The sequence below is a fragment of the Rhinatrema bivittatum genome, chromosome 3, assembly GCF_901001135.1.
Source record: "Rhinatrema bivittatum chromosome 3, aRhiBiv1.1, whole genome shotgun sequence".
In the NCBI taxonomy this organism is placed as follows: domain Eukaryota; kingdom Metazoa; phylum Chordata; class Amphibia; order Gymnophiona; family Rhinatrematidae; genus Rhinatrema; species Rhinatrema bivittatum.
In genome coordinates this window covers 236,229,060-236,253,196 of record NC_042617.1, presented here as the reverse complement: position 1 = coordinate 236,253,196, position 24,137 = coordinate 236,229,060, and the positions used below count along the sequence as shown (strand labels likewise).

At 43.6% G+C, this 24,137-nt stretch overlaps 1 protein-coding gene across 3 annotated transcripts in view; it reads right to left on the bottom strand.

Annotated features, from left to right (window-relative positions):
- Positions 1-24,137, bottom strand: part of BUB1 (BUB1 mitotic checkpoint serine/threonine kinase) — a 403,183-nt gene that overhangs the window by 268,221 nt on the left and 110,825 nt on the right. For all 3 annotated transcript variants that reach the window (XM_029594322.1, XM_029594320.1, XM_029594321.1), the window contains one exon: positions 8,175-8,407. In XM_029594322.1, the coding sequence (XP_029450182.1) occupies positions 8,175-8,407 (233 nt within the window). The remainder of the gene's footprint in view (positions 1-8,174; positions 8,408-24,137) is intronic.

Here is a 24,137-nt window from a genome sequence, read left to right as displayed (position 1 = left end):
CTTAGGGAAGAACCGCCTCATGGTTCGATATGGCTCAGTCCCTGGAGGGAGGTTCCCCTCGTCCGGGTGTTCGGACTCGTCCTGTGAGACCTCCTGGTCTGACTGATCCGGACTATCCATCGGTGGGAAGTCCCGCTCGCGATAAGGTCGTGATGGTCCAGGAACCGGATCCGCAGGAGCTGCTAATGCAGCAGCCGCCGCAGGCGCAGCCATCGCAGGAACTACAGGAACAGCAGGAACCGCAGGGCCTGGATGGGCAGCCGTTTGCATCTGTACAAAAGCATGAATTCCCTTAAAGAGATCTACCCAGGAAATGGAAGCAGCCTCTAATCGCCGGGGTACAAGCTCCCCCGGGATGCCAGATTGGTCGAGACTGCCCCCTAACTCCGGGGTAGCCCCTGGGGAACTGTCCACAAATCGTGGTTGAGACTGGTCCTGGCCCGAGGGTCGCACGGCCCCCTCACATTGGGCACACAAAGAATCTGGCTCATCCCTGCGCGTGGCCCTAAGGTGGCATGCAGAGCAGAGGCCAAGGGCTGCAATGCCTGAAGCAGGCGGCGCCGTCGCTGAAGACTCTGCACTGTTCTGATCCATTGAACAATAGGCGCTAAATAATAAAACGCAGCAGCAATAGGCGCTCAATAATAATATGTGGCAGCAAGAGGCGCTTAATACAACAGGCGCTCAATAATAATATGCGGCAGCAATAGGCGCTTAATACAACAGGCGCTCAATAATAACATGCGGCAGCAATAGGCGCTTAAAACAACAGGCGCTCAACGTGTGTACCGCAATAGGCGGCCAAGACACCAGCGCAATGGTATGCAAGAAGCACACAGCAATATGCAGCGAGCAATATACACTTAATGGCCTTCAATAGGTATTCAGTAATAAGCGGTCAGCAATATGCGCTCAATGTGCATGCAATGAGCTTTCAGTAAGAAGCAGTCAGCAATATGCTCTCAATGTGCGTCCAATAAGCTTGCAGCAATAAGCGGTCAGCAATAAGCTCACAATGTGCATTCAATAAGCTTTCAGCAATGAGTGGTCAGCAACATGCTCTCAATGTGCAGTCAATAAGCGTTCAGCCATACACGCTCAATGTGCCTGCAATAGGCTCACAGCAATAAGCGGGCAGCAATATATATTCAAGTTGCATTCAATAGGCTGACAATACGCAGTCAGCAATATACGCTCAATTGGCATGCAATAGGCCTCCAGCAAGAAGCGGGCACCAACATATATGCTCAATTTGCATGTAATAGGCTGACATCAATAAGCGGTCAGCAAGATACGCTCAATGTGCATTCAATAATCTTTCAGCAATAGGCGGCCAGCAATATGCGCTCAACAATACACCGGAACAAAGCCAAGGAGGAAGAAAGCCGCGCCTATTATGGGCGCGGAGTACCTGAGCAAGGCCCCACAATGGCGTCCTCCACGGCGTGCCACGCCGCTGATCCTCTGCGCTTCGGAGACCCGTAGGAAGAGATGTACACCTTACGAGCTTCGGCGCTTCTCGGCTGGAACACAAGCGGTCTCCGGCTGCGGGGGAAGGGATCACCTCACCACCGCAATTGAGGATATGCACCCGCTACCTTGTCCACGCCGGGACCGAGGGTCTCGTATGCTACACCCGAACGTCGTCCGGGGGGCTGTGTCACTGCCGCGCTTCGGCAGGACAGAGGACTTTCACCGCCGGGGGACCACGGCAATCACCCCGGGAGCTCGCTGTGGGAGGAACCCTTGGGTATCTACCACGGGAGCGCGGGGCTCTAAGTCAAATAGACAGGAAAAACAAAGTAGAATCTAGAATGATAAGAAAAGAGAAAAATTAAAGTAGTCTTGGAAAGCACGCTCAACTAGCGTGCAGGCACTCCAAACTGCTTTGGAGACGGAAATTACTGAATAGCTACGCTTCCTGTGGGGATATATACGCCCCCGTGCTGAAGTCAGATCCGTCTCCAACTGCTAGCACGCGGATACTATCCCATTTGTTCTGAGTCCATCTGGCTACACGCCAGGAAATCAGGTGGAGAGAACTCCATTACAGCTTTGCAGATGTATTCTATGGAGATTAATCGTAGGTGAACCACCGATGCTGCAATGGCTCGGACAGAATGAGCCTTAACATGGCCCGCCTGGGCATAACAGAAGGAAACACAATCTGCTAGCCAACTGGATAAAGTCTGTTTGGAAATGGCAATCTCCAGCTTATTTTGTGTCAAAAGAAACAAAAAGTTGGGTAGAATTTATAGGGGCTTCAATCCACATCAGGTTGATGACCAAGGCTCCCTTGTAGTACAAACTGTGCAAAGCTTGTTAACATTGGAGAAAATGTGGCTTGGGAAAAATGGTGGAAGGACTATTGACTGGTTAAGATAGAAATCAGACACAACCTTATGCAAGAACTTAGGATGGCTGTGCAGAACCAGTGTCTGAAAGCTTTTAGCACGTATTGCATAGCCATTAGCTCCAGGAAGCTCATCTGATGAAACTTTTCCTGAGCAAACCAAAGACCCTGGTGCAGAACCCCTCTAATTGAATGCATCAGTTGGGAGAACAATTTGGATCAGAGAAATTTGGAAGGATATACTGAGTTAATAGTTATGCTGGGCCAATGGTTTACATAACACCTTAACTTTCCTCCAAAGGAGACTCTAAGGAATGAGCAATGGGAAGTCTCCAGTCCCATCTCTGGTTTCAGTTGCGAAGTGTGGATTATCGGTCCTCTGCTGTCTGGATTGAGAACAAGGAGCCTGTTGTTGATAGGGATTAGGGAGCAGAGGACAACACCTCTTCAGGGGATAGAAATATCTTGTGGGGAGCCCCACTCATGTACCTCCTGAATAATATAGGAGGGAGGGTAATAAATAACTGTAGAAAGATATCTGAATCTTGAAGTCATGATCTTATGAGATTCCCCACTTCCCTGACTATCTCTTAAGAGAATGTTTCGTTTTCCTTGGAAAAGGAGAAAGAAGTTGTATTTGAAAAATTCTTTAAAAACAAGGATCGACTTTTCTGTGGTCGGAAAATATTTGTTTTTCCTGATAAGAACATAAGAAAATGCCATACTGGGTCAGACCAAGGGTCCATCAAGCCCAGCATCCTGCTTCCAACAGTGGCCAATCCAGGCCACAAGAACCTGGCAAGTACCCAAAAACTAAGTCTATTCCATGTTACCATTGCTAATGGCAGTGGCTATTCTCTAGGTGAACTTAATAGCAGGTAATGGACTTCTCCTCCAAGAACTTATCCAATCCTTTTTTAAACACAGCTATACTAACTGAACTAACCATGTCCTCTGGCAACAAATTCCAGGGTTTAATTGTGCGTTGAGTAAAAAAGAACTTTCTCCGATTAGTTTTAAATGTGCCCCATGCTAACTTCATGGAGTGCCCCCTAGTCTTTCTATTATCCGAAAGAGTAAATAACAGATTCACATCTACCCATTCTAGACCTCTCATGATTTTAAACATCTCTATCATATCCCCCCTCATATCCCCCCTTCTCCAAGCTGAAAAGTCCTAACCTCTTTAGTCTTTCCTCATAGCGGAGTTGTTCCATTCCCCTTATTTTGGTAGCCCTTCTCTGTACCTTCTCCATCGCAATTATATCTTTTTTTGAGATACGGTGACCAGAATTGTACACAGTATTCAAGGTGCGGTCTCACCATGGAGCGATATAGAGGCATTATGACATTTTCCGTTTTATTCACCATTCTCTTTCTAATAATTCCCAACATTCTGTTTGCTTTTTTGACTGCCGCAGTACACTGAACCGACGATTTCAATGTGTTATCCACTATGACACCTAGATCTCTTTCTTGGGTTGTAGCAACTAATATGGAACCCAACATTGTGTAATTATAGCATGGGTTATTTTTCCCTATATGCATCACCTTGCACTTATCCACATTAAATTTCATCTGCCATTTGGATGCCCAATTTTCCAGTCTCACAAGGTCTTCTTGCAATTTATCACAATCTGCTTGTGATTTAACTACTCTGAACAATTTTGTGTCATCTGCAAATTTGATTATCTCACTCGTATTTCTTTCCAGATCATTTATAAATATATTGAAAAGTAAGGGTCCCAATACAGATCCCTGAGGCACTCCACTGTCCATTCCCTTCCACTGAGAAAATTGTCCATTTAATCCTACTCTCTGTTTCCTGTCTTTTAGCCAGTTTGCAATCCATGAAAGGACATCGCCACCTATCCCATGACTTTTTACTTTTCCTAGAAGCCTCTCATGAGGAACTTTGTCAAACGCCTTCTGAAAATCCAAGTATACTGTATCTACTGGTTCATCTTTATCCACATGTTTAACAACTCCTTCAAAAAAGTGAAGCAGATTTGTGAGGCAAGACTTGCCCTGGGTAAAGCCATGCTGACTTTGTTCCATTAAACCATGTCTTTCTATATGTTCTGTGATTTTGATATTTAGAACACTTTCCACTATTTTTCCTGGCACTGAAGTCAGGCTAACCCGTCTGTAGTTTCCCGGATCGCCCCTGGAGCCCTTTTTAAATATTGGGGTTACATTTGCTATCCTCCAGTCTTCAGGTACAATGGATGATTTTAATGATAAGTTACAAATTTTTACTAATAGGTCTGAAATTTCATTTTTTAGTTCCTTCAGAACTCTGGGGTATATACCATCCGGTCCAGGTGATTTACTACTCTTCATTTTGTCAATCAGGCCTACCACATCTTCTCCATTACGGGTACCTCCCCAACATCCTCTTCAGTAAACACCGAAGCAAAGAAATCATTTAATCTTTCCGCAATGGCCTTATCTTCTCTACGTGCCCCTTTAACCCCTCGATCATCTAACTGTCCAACTGACTCCCTCACAGGTTTTCTGCTTCGGATATATTTTAAAAAGTTTTTACTGTGAGTTTTTGCCTCTACAGCCAACTTCTTTTCAAATTCTCTCTTAGCCTGTCTTATCAATGTCTTACATTTAACTTGCCAGTGTTTATGCTTTATCCTATTTTCTTCTGTTGGATCCTTCTTCCAATTTTTGAATGAAGATCTTTTGGCTAAAATAGCTTCTTTCACCTCCCCTTTTAACCATGCTGGTAATCGTTTTGCCTTCTTTCCACCTTTCTTATTGTGTGAAATACATCTGGACTGTGCTTCTAGAATGGTATTTTTTAACAATACCACGCCTCTTGGACATTTTTTACTTTTGTAGCTGCTCCTTTCAGTTTTTTTCTAACAATTTTTCTCATTTTATCAAAGTTTCCCTTTTGAAAGTTTAGCACAAGAGCCTTGGATTTGCACACTGTTCCTCTTCCAGTCATATTATGATCACTATTGCCAAGCGGCCCCACCACCGTTACCTCTCTCACCAAGTCCTGTGCTCCACTGAGAATTAGATCTAAAATTTCTCCCTCTCTCGTCGGTTCCTGAACCAATTGCTCCATAAAGCTATTATTTATTCCATCCAGGAACATTATCTCTCTAGCGTGACCCGATGATACATTTACCCAGTCAATATTGGGATAATTGAAGTCTCCCATTATTAATGCACTACCAATTTGGTTAGCTTCCCTAATTTCTCTTAGCATTTCACTGTCCGTCTCACCATCTTGACCAGGTGGACGGTATTATACCCCTATCACTATAGTCTTCCCCGACACACAAGGGATTTCTACCCATAAAGATTCAATTTTGTATTTAGTCTCATGCAGGATGTTTATCCTGTTGGACTCCATGCCATCCCGGACATAAAGCGCCACACCTCCTTCCGAGTGCTCCTCTCTGTCATTGCGATATAATTTGTACCCCGGTATACCACTGTCCCATTGGTTATCCTCTTTCCACCATGTCTTTGAGATGCCAATTAAGTCTATGTCATGATTCACTGAGGTTAAATTGGGTCAAGTAACAGCAGACGAGTAGGGCTTAAAGCAAAATAAATAACCACCTCTACTCTGGTTTATTGTTACCTATATATTTTTTTCTTTTTTTGGTCCCCTAATTATATGGATTTTGTGGGACAATTAATGTTTATTTTAAAATTTTGCCTTATGGAATAATATGGATTGTACACAAGTTTGCTTACTTTATGTATTATAATATGTTTCATGTGATAATAAGAAATACTTAAGAGAAAATTATAAAAAAGAAATAAAGAAATAAAGTTTGCAGAGTAGTTAAATCTCAAGCGGTTTGTGATGAAATGTAGGATGATCTTGCGAGACTGGAAGACTGGGCTTCCAAATGGCAGATGAAATTTAACGTGGACAAGTGCAAAGTGATGCATATAGGGAAAAATAACCCTTGCTGTAGTTACAGAATGTTAGGTTCTATCTTAGGAGTTACCACCCAGGAAAGAGATCTAAGCGTCATAGTGGATAATACATTGAAATCATTGGCCCAGCGTACTATGTTGATCAAAAATGCAAACAAAATGTTAGGAATTAAGAAGGGAATGGAAAATAAAACAGAGGATGTCATAATGCCTCTGTATCGCTCCATGGTGAGATCGCACCTTGAATACTGTGTGCAATTCTGGTCACCGCATCTCAAAAAGGATATAGCTGCACTGGAGAAAGTGCAGAGAAGGGCATCCAAAATGATAAGGGGCATGGAATGGCTGCCCTATGAGGAAAGGCTAAAGAAGTCAGAGCTATTCCATTTGGAGAAGAGATGACTGAGGGGGGGATATGATAGAAGTCTACAAAAGCATAAAAGGACTTAATCAAGTTAATGTAAATCGGTTATTTACTCTCTCAGATAATAGAAGGACCAGGGGGTACTCCATGAAGTTAGCAAGTAGCTCCTTTAAAACAAATCGAAGAAAATTATTTTTCACTCAGCGCATAGTTAAGCTTTCGAATTTAAAGCCAGAGGATGTGGTTACAGCCGTTAGGGTAACTGGGTTTAAAAAAGGTTTGGATAAGGTCCTATAGGATAAATCCATAAACTGCTATGACAGTAATTAATACGCAATAGTAGCTTGTGATCTATATAATGTTTGTGTACTTGCCAGGTACTTGTGACTTGAATCGGCCACTGTTTGAAACAGGGTACTGGGCTTGATGGACCCTTGGTCTGACTCAGTATGGCATATCTTATGTTCTTAAGTTATGTACAGATCCATACTGTCACCAATTTTCTAAAACATAGCTAGTTATTTTGAAGGCAACAGTCCACAGACAATGAGTTACACAACACAGGCATAGAAGAAGAAAAGATTGTTATGGGTAACAGTTACTCATATCTCCATTGATGATAGAATACAGAGACGTGCATCAAACTTAGATCAGAATAGATGGGTGGATAAATAAAAATACATAGGACTGTAAATGCACCGGACCCTTAATGCTCAATACCTTAAAGGCAAGGTTCAATATCTTAGAGTATCAAGTTAGTAGGAGCTATATACAATACAAGTAATTTAGAAAAGGAGAAATGTATTACTTATAGCAATAACCAATAATAATGAATGTAGCTGCACTTTGGGTTTCTTGTAATCTATGTATTTAGATGGTAAATCTATACAGAGTGTTTTAGTAGTCCAAGCAAAATAAACTGTACTACAGGTAGCAGTACTAAGATCAGCCGGCTGCAAAAAAAGGTTATAGCAAGCAAACTGCATGTATCTTAGCAAAGGAAGATTTAGCAATTGCAATCATATGAAGGTCGAAGTCAACTTAGAATATAAACACACTCCTAAATCTCAAACTTGAGTTTTCAATGTCAGGAGATATGCTGGCCAAAGCAATGTTCTAGTCTGATACTGGAATTAAGCTACTGCTTATAAAAAAATAAATTCAGTTTTTGGAGTTAAGGCTTAATATACCGAATGTCATTCAGTCAGTGATGGCTTTAAGAAAGTAGTTTTGAAATGTTCATAGCTATTCTTTGAGCCTAATGGCAAAATGAACTGGACATCATCAGCATAAATCCAGTAAGGAATCCCAAAAGATTGCAGTATTACTCCCAAAGGACACAGCAGATGTTAAATGACATAGGAGACAGCAGTGAGACTTGTGGTATCCCATAATTAGAGAAAATTCCCTTCTTCTCTACTCTAGTTGTCAATTTTTCAACTGACTTATGCCCCATTTTTGTTTCTCAATGCTCTCACTTCGTACACATACATATCTTTGTTGATGCCTCAATAAATGTTCATATTTGAGTTATTTTCATACCTTGAGTTTGAGGATGTCTTGAGCTGGGTTCCAGCTGCTGCCGAGTGGAGCAAGCTACATGCAGTAGCTGTTAAAGATGTAGAATTTGGATTTGGCATAGGATGTACAGATGAAGATAACTGAAGCTGATTCATTCCCAGACACAAGGAAGTTTGCATATTTGTGGCTGGACACAAAGGAGTTGCCCATTTTTCTTGCAAAGATTCATTTGCATTCAAAGATGTGTGTTGAACCTATTAAAGAAATACATTATTTTTGCATCTAATGTCCCAAGTTTTTCCAATTATTTGAAATAAGTGAAAATATCTATCTTATAACAAAATGTGGACTTAACTGTAACATCTTCTAAACTGATAAGGTACACACAGATCACATCACATCAACATTAACTACAACAATATATAACCTTTATTTTCAAGTATTGGAGAAATGACTTACCTGCCAATTATGTTTTCCCTAGTGTAGACAGATGGACTCAGGAACAGTGTGTTATGCTACCCTGCCAGCAGATGGAGCAAGCTGACATCACTATATCTATATATCTATCTCTATATATACTCCTGCAGTGATCCCAGCCTGCCAGTATTCTCTTCAAAAGCAACTGTGGACAGATTAGGAAAAAACTTGATTAAAAACAGTAAATAACTGTACTCGACAAACAATATACACTGAACTCAAGTAACATAGGTACCCCAAGCTAGGGACTGAATGAACACTAGGGAAAGTAATCCCTTGGATCCATATCCCCACAGGAGGTCTATTGATACAATCAGTTGGCAGTCAAGGATGGGAAGCTGAGTCCATCTGCCTACACTAAGGAAACTATTAAGGAAACTACAAAATTATCAGGTAAATAATTTCTCCATTTCCTAGTGTGTAAACAGATGGTCTCAGGATCAGTGGGATGTACCAAAGCTACTCCCGAACAGGGCGGGAGGCTGCCTGTGGTCCAGTTAACACCTCACAATCAAAGGCTGCGTCCTCCCGGGCCTGCACATCCAGACGATAAAACCTGGAAAAGGTGTGTAAGGAGGATCATGTCGCAGCTTGGAAACTGTCGATGGGAGACAATAACCTAACCTCTACCCATGACACTGCTTGAGTTCTAGTGGAATAAGCCCTAACCTGAGAGGGCAATAGCTTTTCAGCATCCAAATACGCAGCCGTGACCATCTCCTTAATCCAGTGAGCTATGGTAGCCCGCGAAGCCGGTTCAACCTACTTCCTTCCACCATGAATGACAAACAGACAATCCGACTTTCAGAAAGATTCAGAAACCTCCAGATTCTGTACAAGTCTCCTGACATCCAAGTAATGCAGGAGGCGAAACCTCTCCACGTCCCTGACCTTATCCAGCGACGGCAAAGAAATGGACTGATTCAAATCAAACTCAAAGACCACCTTAGGCAAGAAGGAAGGAACAGTATGCAACTGCAACACCCCTGGAGTCACCCAAAGGAACAGCTCCCGACAAGATAAGGCCTGCAACTTGGAAATGTGACACAAGAAAATGCCATACTGGGTCAGACCAAGGGTCCATCAAGCCCAGCATCCTGTTTCCAACAGTGGCCAATCCAGACCATAAGAACCTGGCAAGTACCCAAAAACAAAGTCTATTCCATGTTACCATTGCTAATGGCAGTGGCTATTCTCTAAGTGAACTTAATAGCAGGTAATGGACTTCTCCTCCAAGAACTTATCCAATCCTTTTTTAAACACCGCTATACTAACTGCACTAACCACGTCCTCTGGCAACAAATTCCAGAGTTTAATTGTGCGTTGAATAAAAAAGCAGAACATACAGTCACCAGCAACAGTCTTCACAGTCCACAACTGCAAGGAAAGGCTACACAGCGGTCGAAACTTAGCGCCCGCTAAAAAATCCAGCACCAGGTTAAGACTCCACAAAGTAACTGGCAACTGCAAGGGAGACCGAAGATGCTTTACTCCCTTCGTGAAACAGGCCACATCAGGATGGAACGAAAGTGAGTCACTCACCGTACCTCTGAAATATATAAGAGTCACAATCTGAACACACATTAAGAAAGGTGGAAAGAAGGCAAAACGATTACCGGCATGGTTAAAAGGGGAGGTGAAAGAAGCTATTTTAGCCAAAAGATCTTCATTCAAAAATTGGAAGAAGGATCCAACAGAAGAAAATAGGATAAAGCATAAACATTGGCAAGTTAAATGTAAGACATTGATAAGACAGGCTAAGAGAGAATTTGAAAAGAAGTTGGCTGTAGAGGCAAAAACTCACAGTAAAAACTTTTTAAAATATATCTGAAGCAGAAAGCCTGTGAGGGAGTCAGTTGTACCGTTAGATGATCGAGGGGTTAAAGGGGCACTTAGAGAAAATAAGGCCATCGTGGAAAGATTAAATGATTTCTTTGCTTCGGTGTTTACTGAAGAGGATGTTGGGGAGGTACCCGTAATGGAGAAGGTTTTCATGGGTAATGATTCAGATGGACTGAATCAAATCATGGTGAACCTAGAAGATGTGGTAGGCCTGATTGACAAACTGAAGAGTAGTAAATCACCTGGACCGGATGGTATACACCCCAGAGTTCTGAAGGAACTAAAAATGAAATTTCAGACCTATTAGTAAAAATTTGTAACTTATCATTAAAATCATCCATTGTACCTGAAGACTGGAGGATAGCAAATGTAACCCCAATATTTAAAAAGGGCTCCAGGGGCGATCCGGGAAACTACAGACGGGTTAGCCTGACTTCAGTGCCAGGAAAAATAGTGGAAAGTGTTCTAAATATCAAAATCACAGAACATATAGAAAGACATGGTTTAATGGAACAAAGTCAGCATGGCTTTACCAAGGGCAAGTCTTGCCTCACAAATCTGCTTCACTTTTTTGAAGGAGTTAATAAACATGTGGATAAAGGTGAACCGGTAGATATAGTATACTTGGATTTTCAGAAGGCGTTTGACAAAGTTCCTCATGAGAGGCTTCTAGGAAAAGTAAAAAGTCATGGGATAGGTGGCGATGTCCTTTCGTGGATTGCAAACTGGCTGAAAGACAGGAAACAGAGAGTAGGATTGAATGGGCAATTTTCTCAGTGGAAGGGAGTGGACAGTGGAGTGCCTCAGGGATCTGTATTGGGACCCTTACTGTTCAATATATTTATAAATGATCTGGAAAGAAATACGACGAGTGAGATAATCAAATTTGCAGATGACACAAAATTGTTCAGAGTAGTTAAATCACAAGCAGATTGTGATAAAATTGCAGGAAGACCTTGTGAGACTGGAAAATTGGGCATCCAAATGGCAGATGAAATTTAATGTGGATAAGTGCAAGGTGATGCATATAGGGAAAAATAACCCATGCTATAATTACACAATGTTGGGTTCCATATTAGGTGCTACAACCCAAGAAAGAGATCTAGGTGTCATAGTGGATAACACATTGAAATCGTCGGTGCAGTGTGCTGCGGCAGTCAAAAAAGCAAACAGAATGTTGGGAATTATTAGAAAAGGAATGATGAATAAAATGGAAAATGTCATAATGCCTCTGTATCGCTCCATGGTGAGACCGCACCTTGAATACTGTGTACAATTCTGGTCGCCGCATCTCAAAAAAGATATAATTGCGATGGAGAAGGTACAGAGAAGGGCTACCAAAATGATAAGGGGAATGGAACAGCTCCCTATGAGGAAAGACTAAAGAGGTTAGGACTTTTCAGCTTGGAGAAGAGACGACTGAGGGGGGATATGATAGAGGTGTTTAAAATCATGAGAGGTCTAGAACGGGTAGATGTGAATCGGTTATTTACTCTTTCGGATAGTAGAAAGACTAGGGGGCACTCCATGAAGTTAGCATGGGGCACATTTAAAACTAATCGGAGAAAGTTCTTTTTTACTCAACGCACAATTAAACTCTGGAATTTGTTGCCAGAGAATGTGGTTCGTGCAGTTAGTATAGCTGTGTTTAAAAAAGGATTGGATAAGTTCTTGGAGGAGAAGTCCATTACCTGCTATTAAGTTCACTTAGAGAATAGCCACTGCCATTAGCAATGGTTACATGGAATAGACTTAGTTTTTGGGTACTTGCCAGGTTCTTATGGCCTGGATTGGCCACTGTTGGAAACAGGATGCTGGGCTTGATGGACCCTTGGTCTGACCCAGTATGGCATTTTCTTATGTTCTTATGTTCAGGGAATTAAGGGCAAATCCCTTATTCAACTCATCCTGTAAAAAATCTAGAATAAGTGGGATCTTAACTGAACGAGGAAGAACACCATGCTTCACGCACCAGGCCTCAAATATTCACCAAACCTGCACATTTGCAAGAGACATGGAGAACTTCAGAGCGTGCAGTAAGGTAGCAATCACTACAGAAGAATATCCACACTCAAATAGGCGAGTCCTCTCAAGGGCCAAACCATAAGACAGAACCGAGCCAGATCCTTGTGAGGAACCGGCCCCTGCTGCAACAAATCCATGTGCGGTGGAAGTCAAAAGGGGTCTTCCACCAGTAGTCTCCGCAAATCCACATACCACGGACGCCGGGGCCAATCCGGAGACACCAGGAGTACTAGCCCCCTGTGGATTTCGATTCAGCGAATGACCCTGCCCAGCAAGGGCAATGGAGGAAAGACATAAATCAATTCATCTTCCGGCCAGACGGTACGAGAGCATCGATGCCCATGGCCCACGGATCACTCCTGCGACTGAAGAATCGAGGAACTTTAACATTGTGAGAAGTCGCCAGCAAGTCTAGAGACAGAAGGCCCCAGCAATCCACTATCAACTGAAATACCTCGGTGGATAACACCCATTCTCTGGGGTCCAGACTCTCCCTGCTGAGAAAGTCTTGTTCGTATGTTGTTTTTTCCTATGATGAGACAGGCTGAAATCATCTGAAGGTGTCCTTCCGTCCATTCCATAAATTGGTCTATTTCCTGTGACACTTACTGGCTTTTGGTTCCTCCCAGGTGATTGATGTAGGCCACCATCGTTGCGTTTTCTGACATCACGCGGACCACTCAACCCAGTAGTCTGTGACTGAACTGCAAGAACAACAATCTGACCTCTCGGGCTTTCAGGCGATTGATGTTCCAGAGAGCCTCTTCGCCCATCCAACATCCCTGGCCATCAGTTCCTGACAATGAGTTCCACAACCCTGGAGACTCGCATCTGTCATGAGCACCAACCAGGTTGGGGAGGACAAGGAAACTCCCTTTCTCAGTTGAGCCTCCTGCAACCACCATTGGAGGCAAGAGCAGATTTCCATCAGCAATTGGAGCCGAACCGAATAGTCGATACTGCGGGTTCTAACGAGACAGCAGTAAGTGCTGAAGAGGACGCATATGTGCCCTCATCCATGGCACCACTTCCAGGGTTGCCGACATCAAACTGAGCACCTTTAGATAGCTCCACACCATCAGAAGGTGAGTGTTCACCAACTGATGCACCTGAGACATCAACTTTTGGATCCGTGTGTCCAGTAGAAAAACCTGGCCCAGCCTTGTGTCGAAGTGAACTCCCAGATACTCCAATTGAGAAGGCCGGAGTCTGCTCTTGGCCAGGTTTACCACCCAACCCAACTCCTGCAGCAAGGAAAAAACCTTGTTGGTTGAGACAGCTTTCTGCAGAGGACCTGGCCTAGATTAGCCAGTCATCCAAGTATGGATGTACCAGTATCGTATCTTTTCTCAACGCCGCCACCACTACCACCATAACCTTGGAAAAAGTTCTGGGGGTGGTGGCCAGACCAAAAGGCAGCGCCCAAAACTGATAATGGCGACCCAGCACCGCAAAGTGTAGAAAACGTTTGTGCTTCAAACGGATGGGAATATGAAGATAAGCCTCAGACAGATCAGGGAGGGAAGAAACTCCTCTGATTGTACGGCCATTATCGCAGATTGTAAAGTTACCATGCAAAAATGAGTCATTCGCAGATGATGGTTGACACTCATGAGGTCAGGATGGGGCTTGGGTAACAACAAAAGAAATGGAATAGTGCCCCGTATTTTCCTGAGATGCAGGCACAAGAACTACAGTCCTCAGCCGAAGGAGCCTCAGAAGCATAGACTCGACTGCCTGCTTCTTCTGAGGGGACTAGCAAGGAAACACCATGAACACATCCCAAGGAATGCTGAGAAATTCCAGCGCATACCCTTCCCGTACCACTTCCAGGACCCATTGATCCAATGTGATCTCGACCCACCTCTGATAAAAGAAAGATAGATGTCCCCCTATCTCCTCCTCCCAAAGGTGGGTCGACAAAACTTCATTGGGAAGCTTGGGATGGGCCGCCACCTGAGCCTGCACCTCTCTTGCACTGTCAGCGACGAAAGGACTGAGACATACCAAAAGGCTGAGTCCTCTGAAAGGTCAGGTTTCTGAAGGGACAAAAAAGCTTGGAACCCTTGAGATGACCCCTCATAGAAAAGGGGTGCTGCAATTGCTTCCTATCCTCCGGTAACTAAGGAACTAGAGATTTGCTCCACTTATAGGCTAGCTTTTCCAACTCACTCCCAAACAAGAGTGAGCCTTGAAAGTGCATTTTTATAAGATTAACCTTGAAGGCTGCATCAGCTGACCAATTCCATAACCATAGCTGACATCTGGCCGCCATTACGGACCAAATCACAGCCCGCCAAATCACTTCTGCCAAAAAAGGTGAAAGTGGATTCCGTAACTGCTCTGGAATTCACCCCCAATTCATCCACCTCCCGAGGGAGATTGCAACAGGATGTAATCTGCAAGGTCATCGCCAGTATGTCAAAGGCCTGCTGAAGGATAGACTCAATCCACCTATCATGCATATCCTTCAAGGCCTGTCCTCCCTCCACAGGGATAGTTGTCCATTTAGATACGGCAGCAGACAAGCACATCTACTTTGGGCAAATGCAAATACTCTCACAGCAGGGAAAATGCAAACGCTCTCACAGCAGGATCCAGAGGGTATAGACCTTCCAATGCCCAACCCCTTTGAAATTTGCCTCCAGGACAATCAATCAATTCTTGAATGGCATCCATAACAGGAAAAAGGCAAGAGGATTTATGCATGGAGACCAAAATCGGATTCTTCTTTGGCTCTTAGAATCCGCCTCAGGCACTCCCAAGCATCTTCAACGTCTGGGAAATCAGGGCCGGTAGTTCATCTCTATTAAAGAACCATAATATGATTTGATACGGCTCCAAACCAGGAGGAATTTCAATATCATCCAAGGAATCAGAATTCCCTTCATCATCTATACCATACGGGTCCCCACTGGGGACACCTGTGATGAACAGAGGCATACCATGGTGCATAGCTATAGGATTGGAAGAGGGAGGGGCCACCAGCTGAGGGTCTGACATGACTGGAGTAGATAAAAGTAGAGGAATGCGCCTGAACAAAGGCTTGCAAATTTTGAAAAAATTCCACCCAAGAAAAAGCAGCCGGATCCAGACCAAGCTCAGAACGCACTGAAGCAGCCCAACTGAACTGCCATCTCCTGCAGCAGTACCAGATCTAGCACACTTCCAGCCTAAACTGTAACCAAACCATCATCAAAATGAGAGGATCCACATTTAGCAAAATCTGAGGAAGACAACTCTTCCTGAGTATCTGAAGAGCACTGAAATGTTAGGCTGAGAAGCACTAATATGACAGGAAACACAAAGAGAAAGGCACTTGGGCTTCTCGTGTACTGGCACCATGAGCAGCGGTAACTGTTCGTTCAAGTGGCTCTCACTCAAAAAAGTTATGCACACAAATTATAGATGCCCCAGCAAGAAGCGCGGCAATGCGCACGCATTACTACTGTGCCCCACTGGGCATATCACCACGCTCAAAATGTTATGCGCACAAAAGTCGCGCCTAGTGCGGGTGGACAACATGTGCACAGAGCCGATGCATCTGCAAACAGATGTCCTGAAGAGCAGTGATTCTCAACTGGTGTGTCGCGTCAAACCAATGTGTTGCCAAGCACTGGCAGGTGTTGCAGCTCCCGGTGACACCCAGCCCCAGTTATGTTTCCCTTCTCCCCAGAGACAGATTGGCCTATCAGAGGATCAATCATCCCCCAGTGGGCTGATGCAGCTGGTGGTGGAGAAATGCTGTGTGGCCAGTGGCTGAATGGGAGAAGCTGCATGCTGCCACCAGAGGCCAGACTGGCGGGGCTGAGCAGCGGAGTGATGCTGCGTGCTGCTGTCAAAGGCCAGGCCGGCAGAGGCCAGGCTTATTGGGACAAACAAAAAGAGGCTCCATGAGAGAGAAGAAAATTGCTTGTGTGTACGTGAGCGGCAGCTTTGTATATGTGTGTGGTAGAATGGGTGCCTGGGTGCATGAGTGGCAGCTTTGTGTGTGAGTGGTAGAATGGGTGCCTGGGTGCGTGAGTGAGAGCTTGTGTGAGTGGTAGAATGAGTGCCTGGGTGCGTGAGTGGTAGAATAGGAGCAAGAGTAAGACAGACTGGCTAGGGAGGTGAATCTTGTATGTGGGTGAGGAAGAAAGACTGGTCAGGGAGGTGACTGGTGTGTGTGAGACAGACGTTTGTGAGTGACTGGTTGTGGGCTCTAAGGAAGAGGACCGTGAGTTCAGAGCTTCAACAGCCATTACTGCTTCTGGTGTGTGTGTGCTATTGGCCTGCAAGGGAAAGGAGTAGATGAGTTGCTGGAGAGGGTAAGTAAAGGTGGCTTTTTAAGTTTATTTTTCTTGATTGACTGTCATTTTATTATTGGGTATTATGTGATATGTCTACTGTTTTGAAATATTTTATTGATACTTGCACAATTTTTAATAATTTTTATGAGTTTCTAATTGTTGGATGTTATTCTGTTCATCAGCTATTTTGTAACTTTTATTAGTATAGTTTTACAATTATTTCTGTGTGAGGATCTATAGCAGGGGCTTGTTCTGCTTTCCTAATAGGAGGTGAATTAGTGTTTAGGGTATGGGTTAATTTGTAGTGTTGCCTTTTCATAGATAGGGTTGTTTTTGTATGAGTGTGTTCCATAATACAGGTGTAACTTTGTGCAGATTAGTTTGTGTGCATTATTGCAGATCCTGGGACTATGTTGGGGGCTATATTTCTCTTTCCATTTCTTCAGGTTTACACTGCATGCAGAGTGGCTTTTTTGGTTTTTCATTCCAGTTTGTCTTCATATTTATAATTTGTGGTCTTTCTGTACTTGTTGAAGGTCAGTTCTGTGTGTGTGTGACCGAGATGAGGTATTTTCCTCCGGCACATCCATAAAATATTTTCATCCGGCACAAAATCATAAAATATACTATTAAAAATAAAGCATATTTGAACCTCTACATTAATGGCGGGGGTGGAAGGGAAATAGAATAAAAAAAAGGTTACTAAGAGCCAAGAGAAACATATAAGTATGTGAGAGAAAAAAAAAGTGCGAAAGCTTGCTGGGCAGACTGGATGGGCCGTTTGGTCTTCTTCTGCCATCATTTCTATGTTTCTATGTTTCCTAGCATGTAGGCATTTGTATCAATCTTATTTTGTTGTATTTTCTCAATAGGACATGCATTAGTGGTACTGTCTTTTCATGAGGGGAATTGTGCCTGCCAGTAAAGGGAGTTTTCTTTGTTTTTACTGAGATGTCATCAGAACCAGAAAATCTTTTTTGTATGGTGAGTTATACGGGTAATGCCCTAGTTCTGCTCTGCACCCATTGTTGGGGGTCGAGGAGGTTCCTGAGGATGCAGAATGCATGTTTATATTTAGCCCCGTGTCGGTGACATGTTCAGTGTGTCACGCATGTGAGAACCATCTGTCAGGTGTATCACGGCCGAAAAAGGTTGAGAACCACTGCAGCAAAGGGCAGAAAGCGTGCACAAGAGTGTGCGAAAATGCCGCAACGGCCCACCATGCTGCGTGCCAAGAAAAGCCTACCGTAGGGCCTAGCACACCCAGACCACTCAACCCGCCAGGCTGCCCAGTTTACTTAACCCCAATGGGAGTGGGAACATCGTCAGAACAGCACACTGAGCAGGGAGACCAAAGGAAGCCGTAAAACCCCTTCTCTGTAAGTAAAAGTTCTTCTCAGTTTTTTTGAAAACTTACTAGAGCTCAGCACTTAACGGAAGAGTACAGAGACTGTCTCTGGCTACAGGGGGAGAGGGCAGCTGCTGTCACTGCCACCTTTCCACTGTACAAGCAGCTAAGTCCACATCAGGAAATCCATGGAAATCACCTCAGGAATTCTCAACTGGGGGAGGGACCTTTAGGTATCACTGCAGAAGAACAGAGCTTTCTTTTCCTCAGTATAAAATTCTCCTTTCAAAATTCACAGCAATTCCCATAGGGAGATGCATGTCCACCATCTGCTGGAGACTGAGAATATAGGCAGCCTTGGGTCAGTGCAGGAATATATATATACTGTGACATCAGCTTGCTCCATCTCCATCTGCTGGAAGGTCCTGAGTCCATCTGTCTACACGCTAAAAGTTTTTTTTTGGCGGGGGGGGGGGGGGGGGGGTTGAGCACCTGGCAGAGAAAGGGGTTGGAAAAGAGACATGATTTTGAAGTAGGAAATTAGAATTAAGATAGCTCAGCCTATTCTAGAACTAAAAGTGTGACCAGCCCTTTGGAACAATATGCCCCCCCCCGACCTCCGCCAGGAAAACTGCCCACTGTCCTTCAAGAAAAAAAACTTAAGACCTGGCTGCTCACTCGAGCCTTTCCCTAACATCACAAACGTCTTTAGATACCCAACCTAATCATATCTAATTCGATATCCCGCAAATGTCAATTGTTACCCCACCATGTTATGTTACTTGGCAGACACTATAACGAATGCTAATGTATCTTGTTGATATGTTTCTCAATTTCTGTATCTCTAATTCCTAGTTATAACCTCCTCGTTCTTCTTTCCTCTTCTTTAACTGAATAGTTTTTGGTTAATCCATCTCTGTTTGATGTAATATATCTTGTTCGATGTAAACCTTCGTTTGATGTAAACTGATGCGATATGACTTGTGCCATGAACGTCGGTATAAAAAAGAACTTAAATAAATAAATAGTTTCATGGCATTAGAATGTTCAAAATTCCAACTAAAACTAAATCGTAAAAAAAAAATAAAAAATTTAAAAGGATAAAACTGAAAGTGCTGAAAATCTGATGATCACACAGGAGCCAATAAATTGTAATTATTTTCATACAATTGCTATTCCCTAAAGCCAATATATTTTAAGATTCATGCTTCATATAAACACCTAGAGAAGCTTCAAGCTTTCAGGAATTTACAGCTCTGACGTGGCCCACCCACAGCACAACTATCAAGCTAGGATTCATTTGCAAATTCCTTTATTACCTACACAAGAATGAACCCAGATTGATGAAATTGTAGAAGAGGCAAATTATAATCATCTCTCAGAAACCTTCCAAGAAATTCTATACTACTATCACCAAACTTATGATACCATTTGCTGGGTTCATTTTCAGAAGCCAGAATAACTGGAAACATCATACAGCAGAACACAAAAAATATTTCAGAAGAAATACAGAATTTAACTTTATCAACATAAATCTATAAAAAAAAATATTGAAAATTGATTAGCATACTAAAAATTAATTAAAAACATTCAAAGCTAGCAACAGCTTTTTAAAAATATATATACTTTTTATTTTCAAAATAATCACAAAACAAATACCAAAAATTTAATTCAAAAAAATGAAGTCATAAAACCATAAATCTAATAGCTATTTGAAACATTTAAAAATACTACAAGGGCCCACATATATCTATAAACGATACAACCCCTCTTATAAAAATTAAAAATTTCCATCAAAAATAAACCCAAAAGACAATGCCCAAAAAAGTACCCCACTATCACACTGCAAAAAAATGTTTTTCTTGGACATCAAAAAGATGAATCTCAAATGTTGATGGAAAACCACAACTTCAAATGTTCCTTCCAAACAAACTGTAATATAACAATTTCAAATATCCATTTAAAGCTCCTCTCAGGTGATTTTTGATTGAGAAGTATCCCAAGATTCCTTGCCTTTATGTTCCTCCTAAGATTCATAAAAGTCTAGTTGCATCGCTGGGGAGACCGACTGCATCACGGTTGGGTTTGATTTTGGAACCCCTATCTAAATTTGTGGATAGATTTTTTCAGCCATTTGGTTTTGATATCTCGTCTTCTGTTTTATATTCTTCTGAGTTTTTTTTCAACATCTGCATCAGTTGATTATAAATGACAGGGACTTTTGATTAGCAACAATAGACATAGAACCCTTATATCCCAATATTCCACAATGCGAGGCCCTTTCAATGATTAAGAACTTTATGGATCTTCAAATTGCACCTGTTAAGAGTTCCTAAATCTTTTTGGGTTGCTTTAGCAAAACTAGCATTGATGGAGAATTATTTTGAATTCTGTGGCATTTTTCTTTTTTTTTTTTTTTTTTTTTTTAAAACAGGGTAAAGGCACAGCAATGGGGGCCACTATGGTACCTGATTTAACTTGTTTCTATTTCTCCTTCTTCGAGAGTGATTTTGTATATATGGAGAAATTATTACTTACCTAATAATTTTGTTTTCCTTAGTGTAGACAGATGGACTCATGACCAGTGGGCTATGCAGCTCTCCCAGCAGATGGAGACTAAGCAAGCTGACGTCACAGTATATATACTCCTGCAGAGACACCAGCCTGCCAGTATTCTCTTTAAAAATGAATGTGAACATATAAAAAAAATTGATTAAAAAGTCAGCCATTACTGTACTCAAACAGGAAACACTGAACACAGGTAATTAATGCATATACCCCAATCTATGGACTGGATGACACATTAAACCAACCAGGAGGACCATTAAACCAACCATGCGGCAGCCAAGGGTGGGAAGCTGAGTCCATTTGTCTACATTAAGGAAAACGAAATTGTCAGTTAAGTAGTAATTTCTCCTTTCCTAGCATGTAGACAGATGTACTCAGGACCAGTGGGATGTACCCAAGCTACTTCCAATTAGGGTGGGAGGCTGCCCATGGTCCAGTCAACAGCGCATATGCAAAGGCTGCATCTTCCCAGGCCTGCACATCCAGCCAATAATACCTGGAAAAAATGTTAAAGGAGGACTACATCGCAGCTCAGCAAATATAGACAGGAAACAATCTAACCTCCACCAATGACACTGCGGGAGCCTTAGTGGAATGAGCCCTAATCTGAGTAGGCAATGGCTTTTCAGCCTCCACATATGCAGCCATGACTACCTACTTAATCCAGCGAGCTATTGTAGCTACCCAAACTGGTTCGCCCTGCTTCCTTCCTCCATGAAGGACAAACAGGCAATCCGTTTTTCAGAAAGGTTTAGAAACCTCTAGATACAGCACATATCTCTTGACATCCAAAGGACACAGCAGGCAATACTCTTCCGTATCTTTTCCCTTATCCAATGGCGGCAAGGAAATGCACTGATTCAAGTGAAAATCCCAGACCACTTTAGGCAAGAAAGAGGGAACAGTATGCAGCTGTATCGCTCCTGGACTCATCCGAAGAAACAGCTCCTGGCAAGACAAGGCCTGCACTTGGAATTCGGTGCGCAGAAGATATTGCCAACAGTAACACTGTTTTCAAGGTCAATAGCCACAAGGAAAGGTTACACAGCGGTCGAAACATAGGACCCGCCAAGAAATCCAACACCAAATTAAGACTCCATAAGGGAATCAGTAGCTGTAAGTGATGACTAAGATGATTCACTCCCTTCAAGAAACGAGTCACATCAGGATGAGACGATAAGGATTTACCTGGCTTTTGAAACAGGCAAGAGCCACAACCTGTACCTTCAAAGAATTAAGGGCCATCCGCTTATTTAACCCATCCTGCAAAAATTCCAAAATGAGCGGGATCTTCACTGAATGAACACCACCTCGATCCTTCACACCAAGCCTCAAATAACTCACCAAACCCGCACATAGGATAAAGAAGTAGAGAACTTCCGAGCACGAAGCAAGGTGGCAATGACCGCAGAAGAATAACCATGCTTCAACAAGCAAGCCTTTTCAAGGGTCATACCGTAACACAAAATCAAGTTGGATTTTCATGAAGGACAGGCCTCTGCAGTAACAGATTCTTGTGTGGCGGAAGATAATGGGTGTCTTTACCAGGAGTCTTCGTAGACTTGCATACCATTGTTATGATAACGTGCATTTTGTGGATCCTTGGGTGCTGTGTAGGTGACCACACCCACGGGGAGGAGCCCCATGAGGAGCCACAGCACTGGGCTAGACTCGTACACACAAAACAGAGGATAGTTCTTTATTGTACAGTTTGAAGATCTCCACCAGAGGTGGCAGTAGTGAGGCAGTCTAAGGTTGTATTCTCAGGGACCTCGGCAGAGGGAGCCCTTCTCTCCTTGATGACATCAGAAGGTTCCGCAGCAGGTCTCCCAGCGAAGAGATACTGTGGATGAGATAGACAAGAGTTAAGAGTACTCACTAGATATAGCTGTTGGTATGCGATTCCACCAGGTATGTTGTAGAAGGTACAGACACCAAGGCAGGGAAAGCAGGCCCTCGAGGAGCGAGTACCTGTTCCCTGTAAGGCACCTGAAATAAAGCACAGGATCCCCAAGGAGCGGGTACCCAGGTTAGCGATTACCCCGAAGGGCAGATAGAGAGCTTCCTGCTGCAGCACGGAAGCGGCAGAGTAGCATAGACAGGAACGGATTTGAGTCCTTGCTAACTCAATAAGCTAGCAAATCTGTGGAAGTAATATACCCCACATGGCGTGATGACAGCATGAGGGAACGCAGAGGTTTGTGCCAAGGGTGGTACAAAGGCATGGGTTGCGCGCGCGCACACCCTAGTAGGTACCTGGAAGGAGCAATGGCGGGAGGCTGCACCATAGCCGTTCTGGGGACGCCAGAGAGGTCGGCTTGTCGATGCTGCGGTAGCCATCTTTCCAAGGTAAGCGGGAGGAGCCGTGAATAAGGTGAGGAAAAATGGGGCGAAGCTGTCGAGGACCGACGGACACAACAACCATGGCCTTCTGGGCCAATCTGGTGGCACCAGGAGCACCACCCCGCTGTAGCCTTCAGTCCTCCAAACTATTCTGCCGAACAGGGGCAATGGGGAAAAGGCATACAGCAGCTTGTCTTCCAGCCAGATGTGTACGAGAGCATCGATACCGAAGGACTTTGAATCTCTCCTGTAACTGAAGAAGTGAAGAACCTTCGCATTACAAGAAGCCGCCAACAGGTCTAGAAACAGAAGGCCTCAGCGATCCACTATCAGCTGAAATGCCTCATCCAGCAACACCCATTCTCCCGGGACCAGACTGTCCTGGCTGAGAAAGTCTATTACGATGTATTTTCCTACAATATGAGAGGCCGAGATCACCTGGAGATGCCCTTCCTTCCATTCCATAAGTTGGTCTATTTCTAGCGAACCTTGCTGGCTCTTAATTCCTCCCTACCAACTGATGTAAGCCACTGTCGTTGCGCTATCTCACATTTATTCTGACTGCTTATCCCTGAACTTCAAGCACGCCAACCAGATCGCCCTGGCTTCCAAGTGATTGATGTTCCAGAGAGACTCTTCTGTGTTCCAGCACCCTTGCGCAGTTAGTTCCTGACAGTTAGTTCCTGACCGTGCACTGACAACACCCACTCTCCCTGCTGAGAGTCTGCACTAACATTGTCTTTTCCTGCTATGTGAGAGGCCGAGATCATCTGCAGATGACCTTCCGCTCATTCAATAAGCTGGTCTATCTCCTGTGACACTTGGTGGCTTTTGGGTCCTCCCTTACGATGGATATAGACCACCACCATTGGGCTGATTACGTAACATGAACCACTTGATTCCGCAGCCTGTGGCTGAACTGTACGCATGCCAGCCGTACCGCCCGGACCTCCAGGCAATTGAAGCTCCAGTGGGACTCATTGGCATTCCAATGCCCTGGGCCATCAACTCCAGACAGACAGTGAGCACCCCAACCAAGAAGACTCGCATCTGTCATGAGCATCAACCAGGCCGGTGAGGACAAGGGAACTC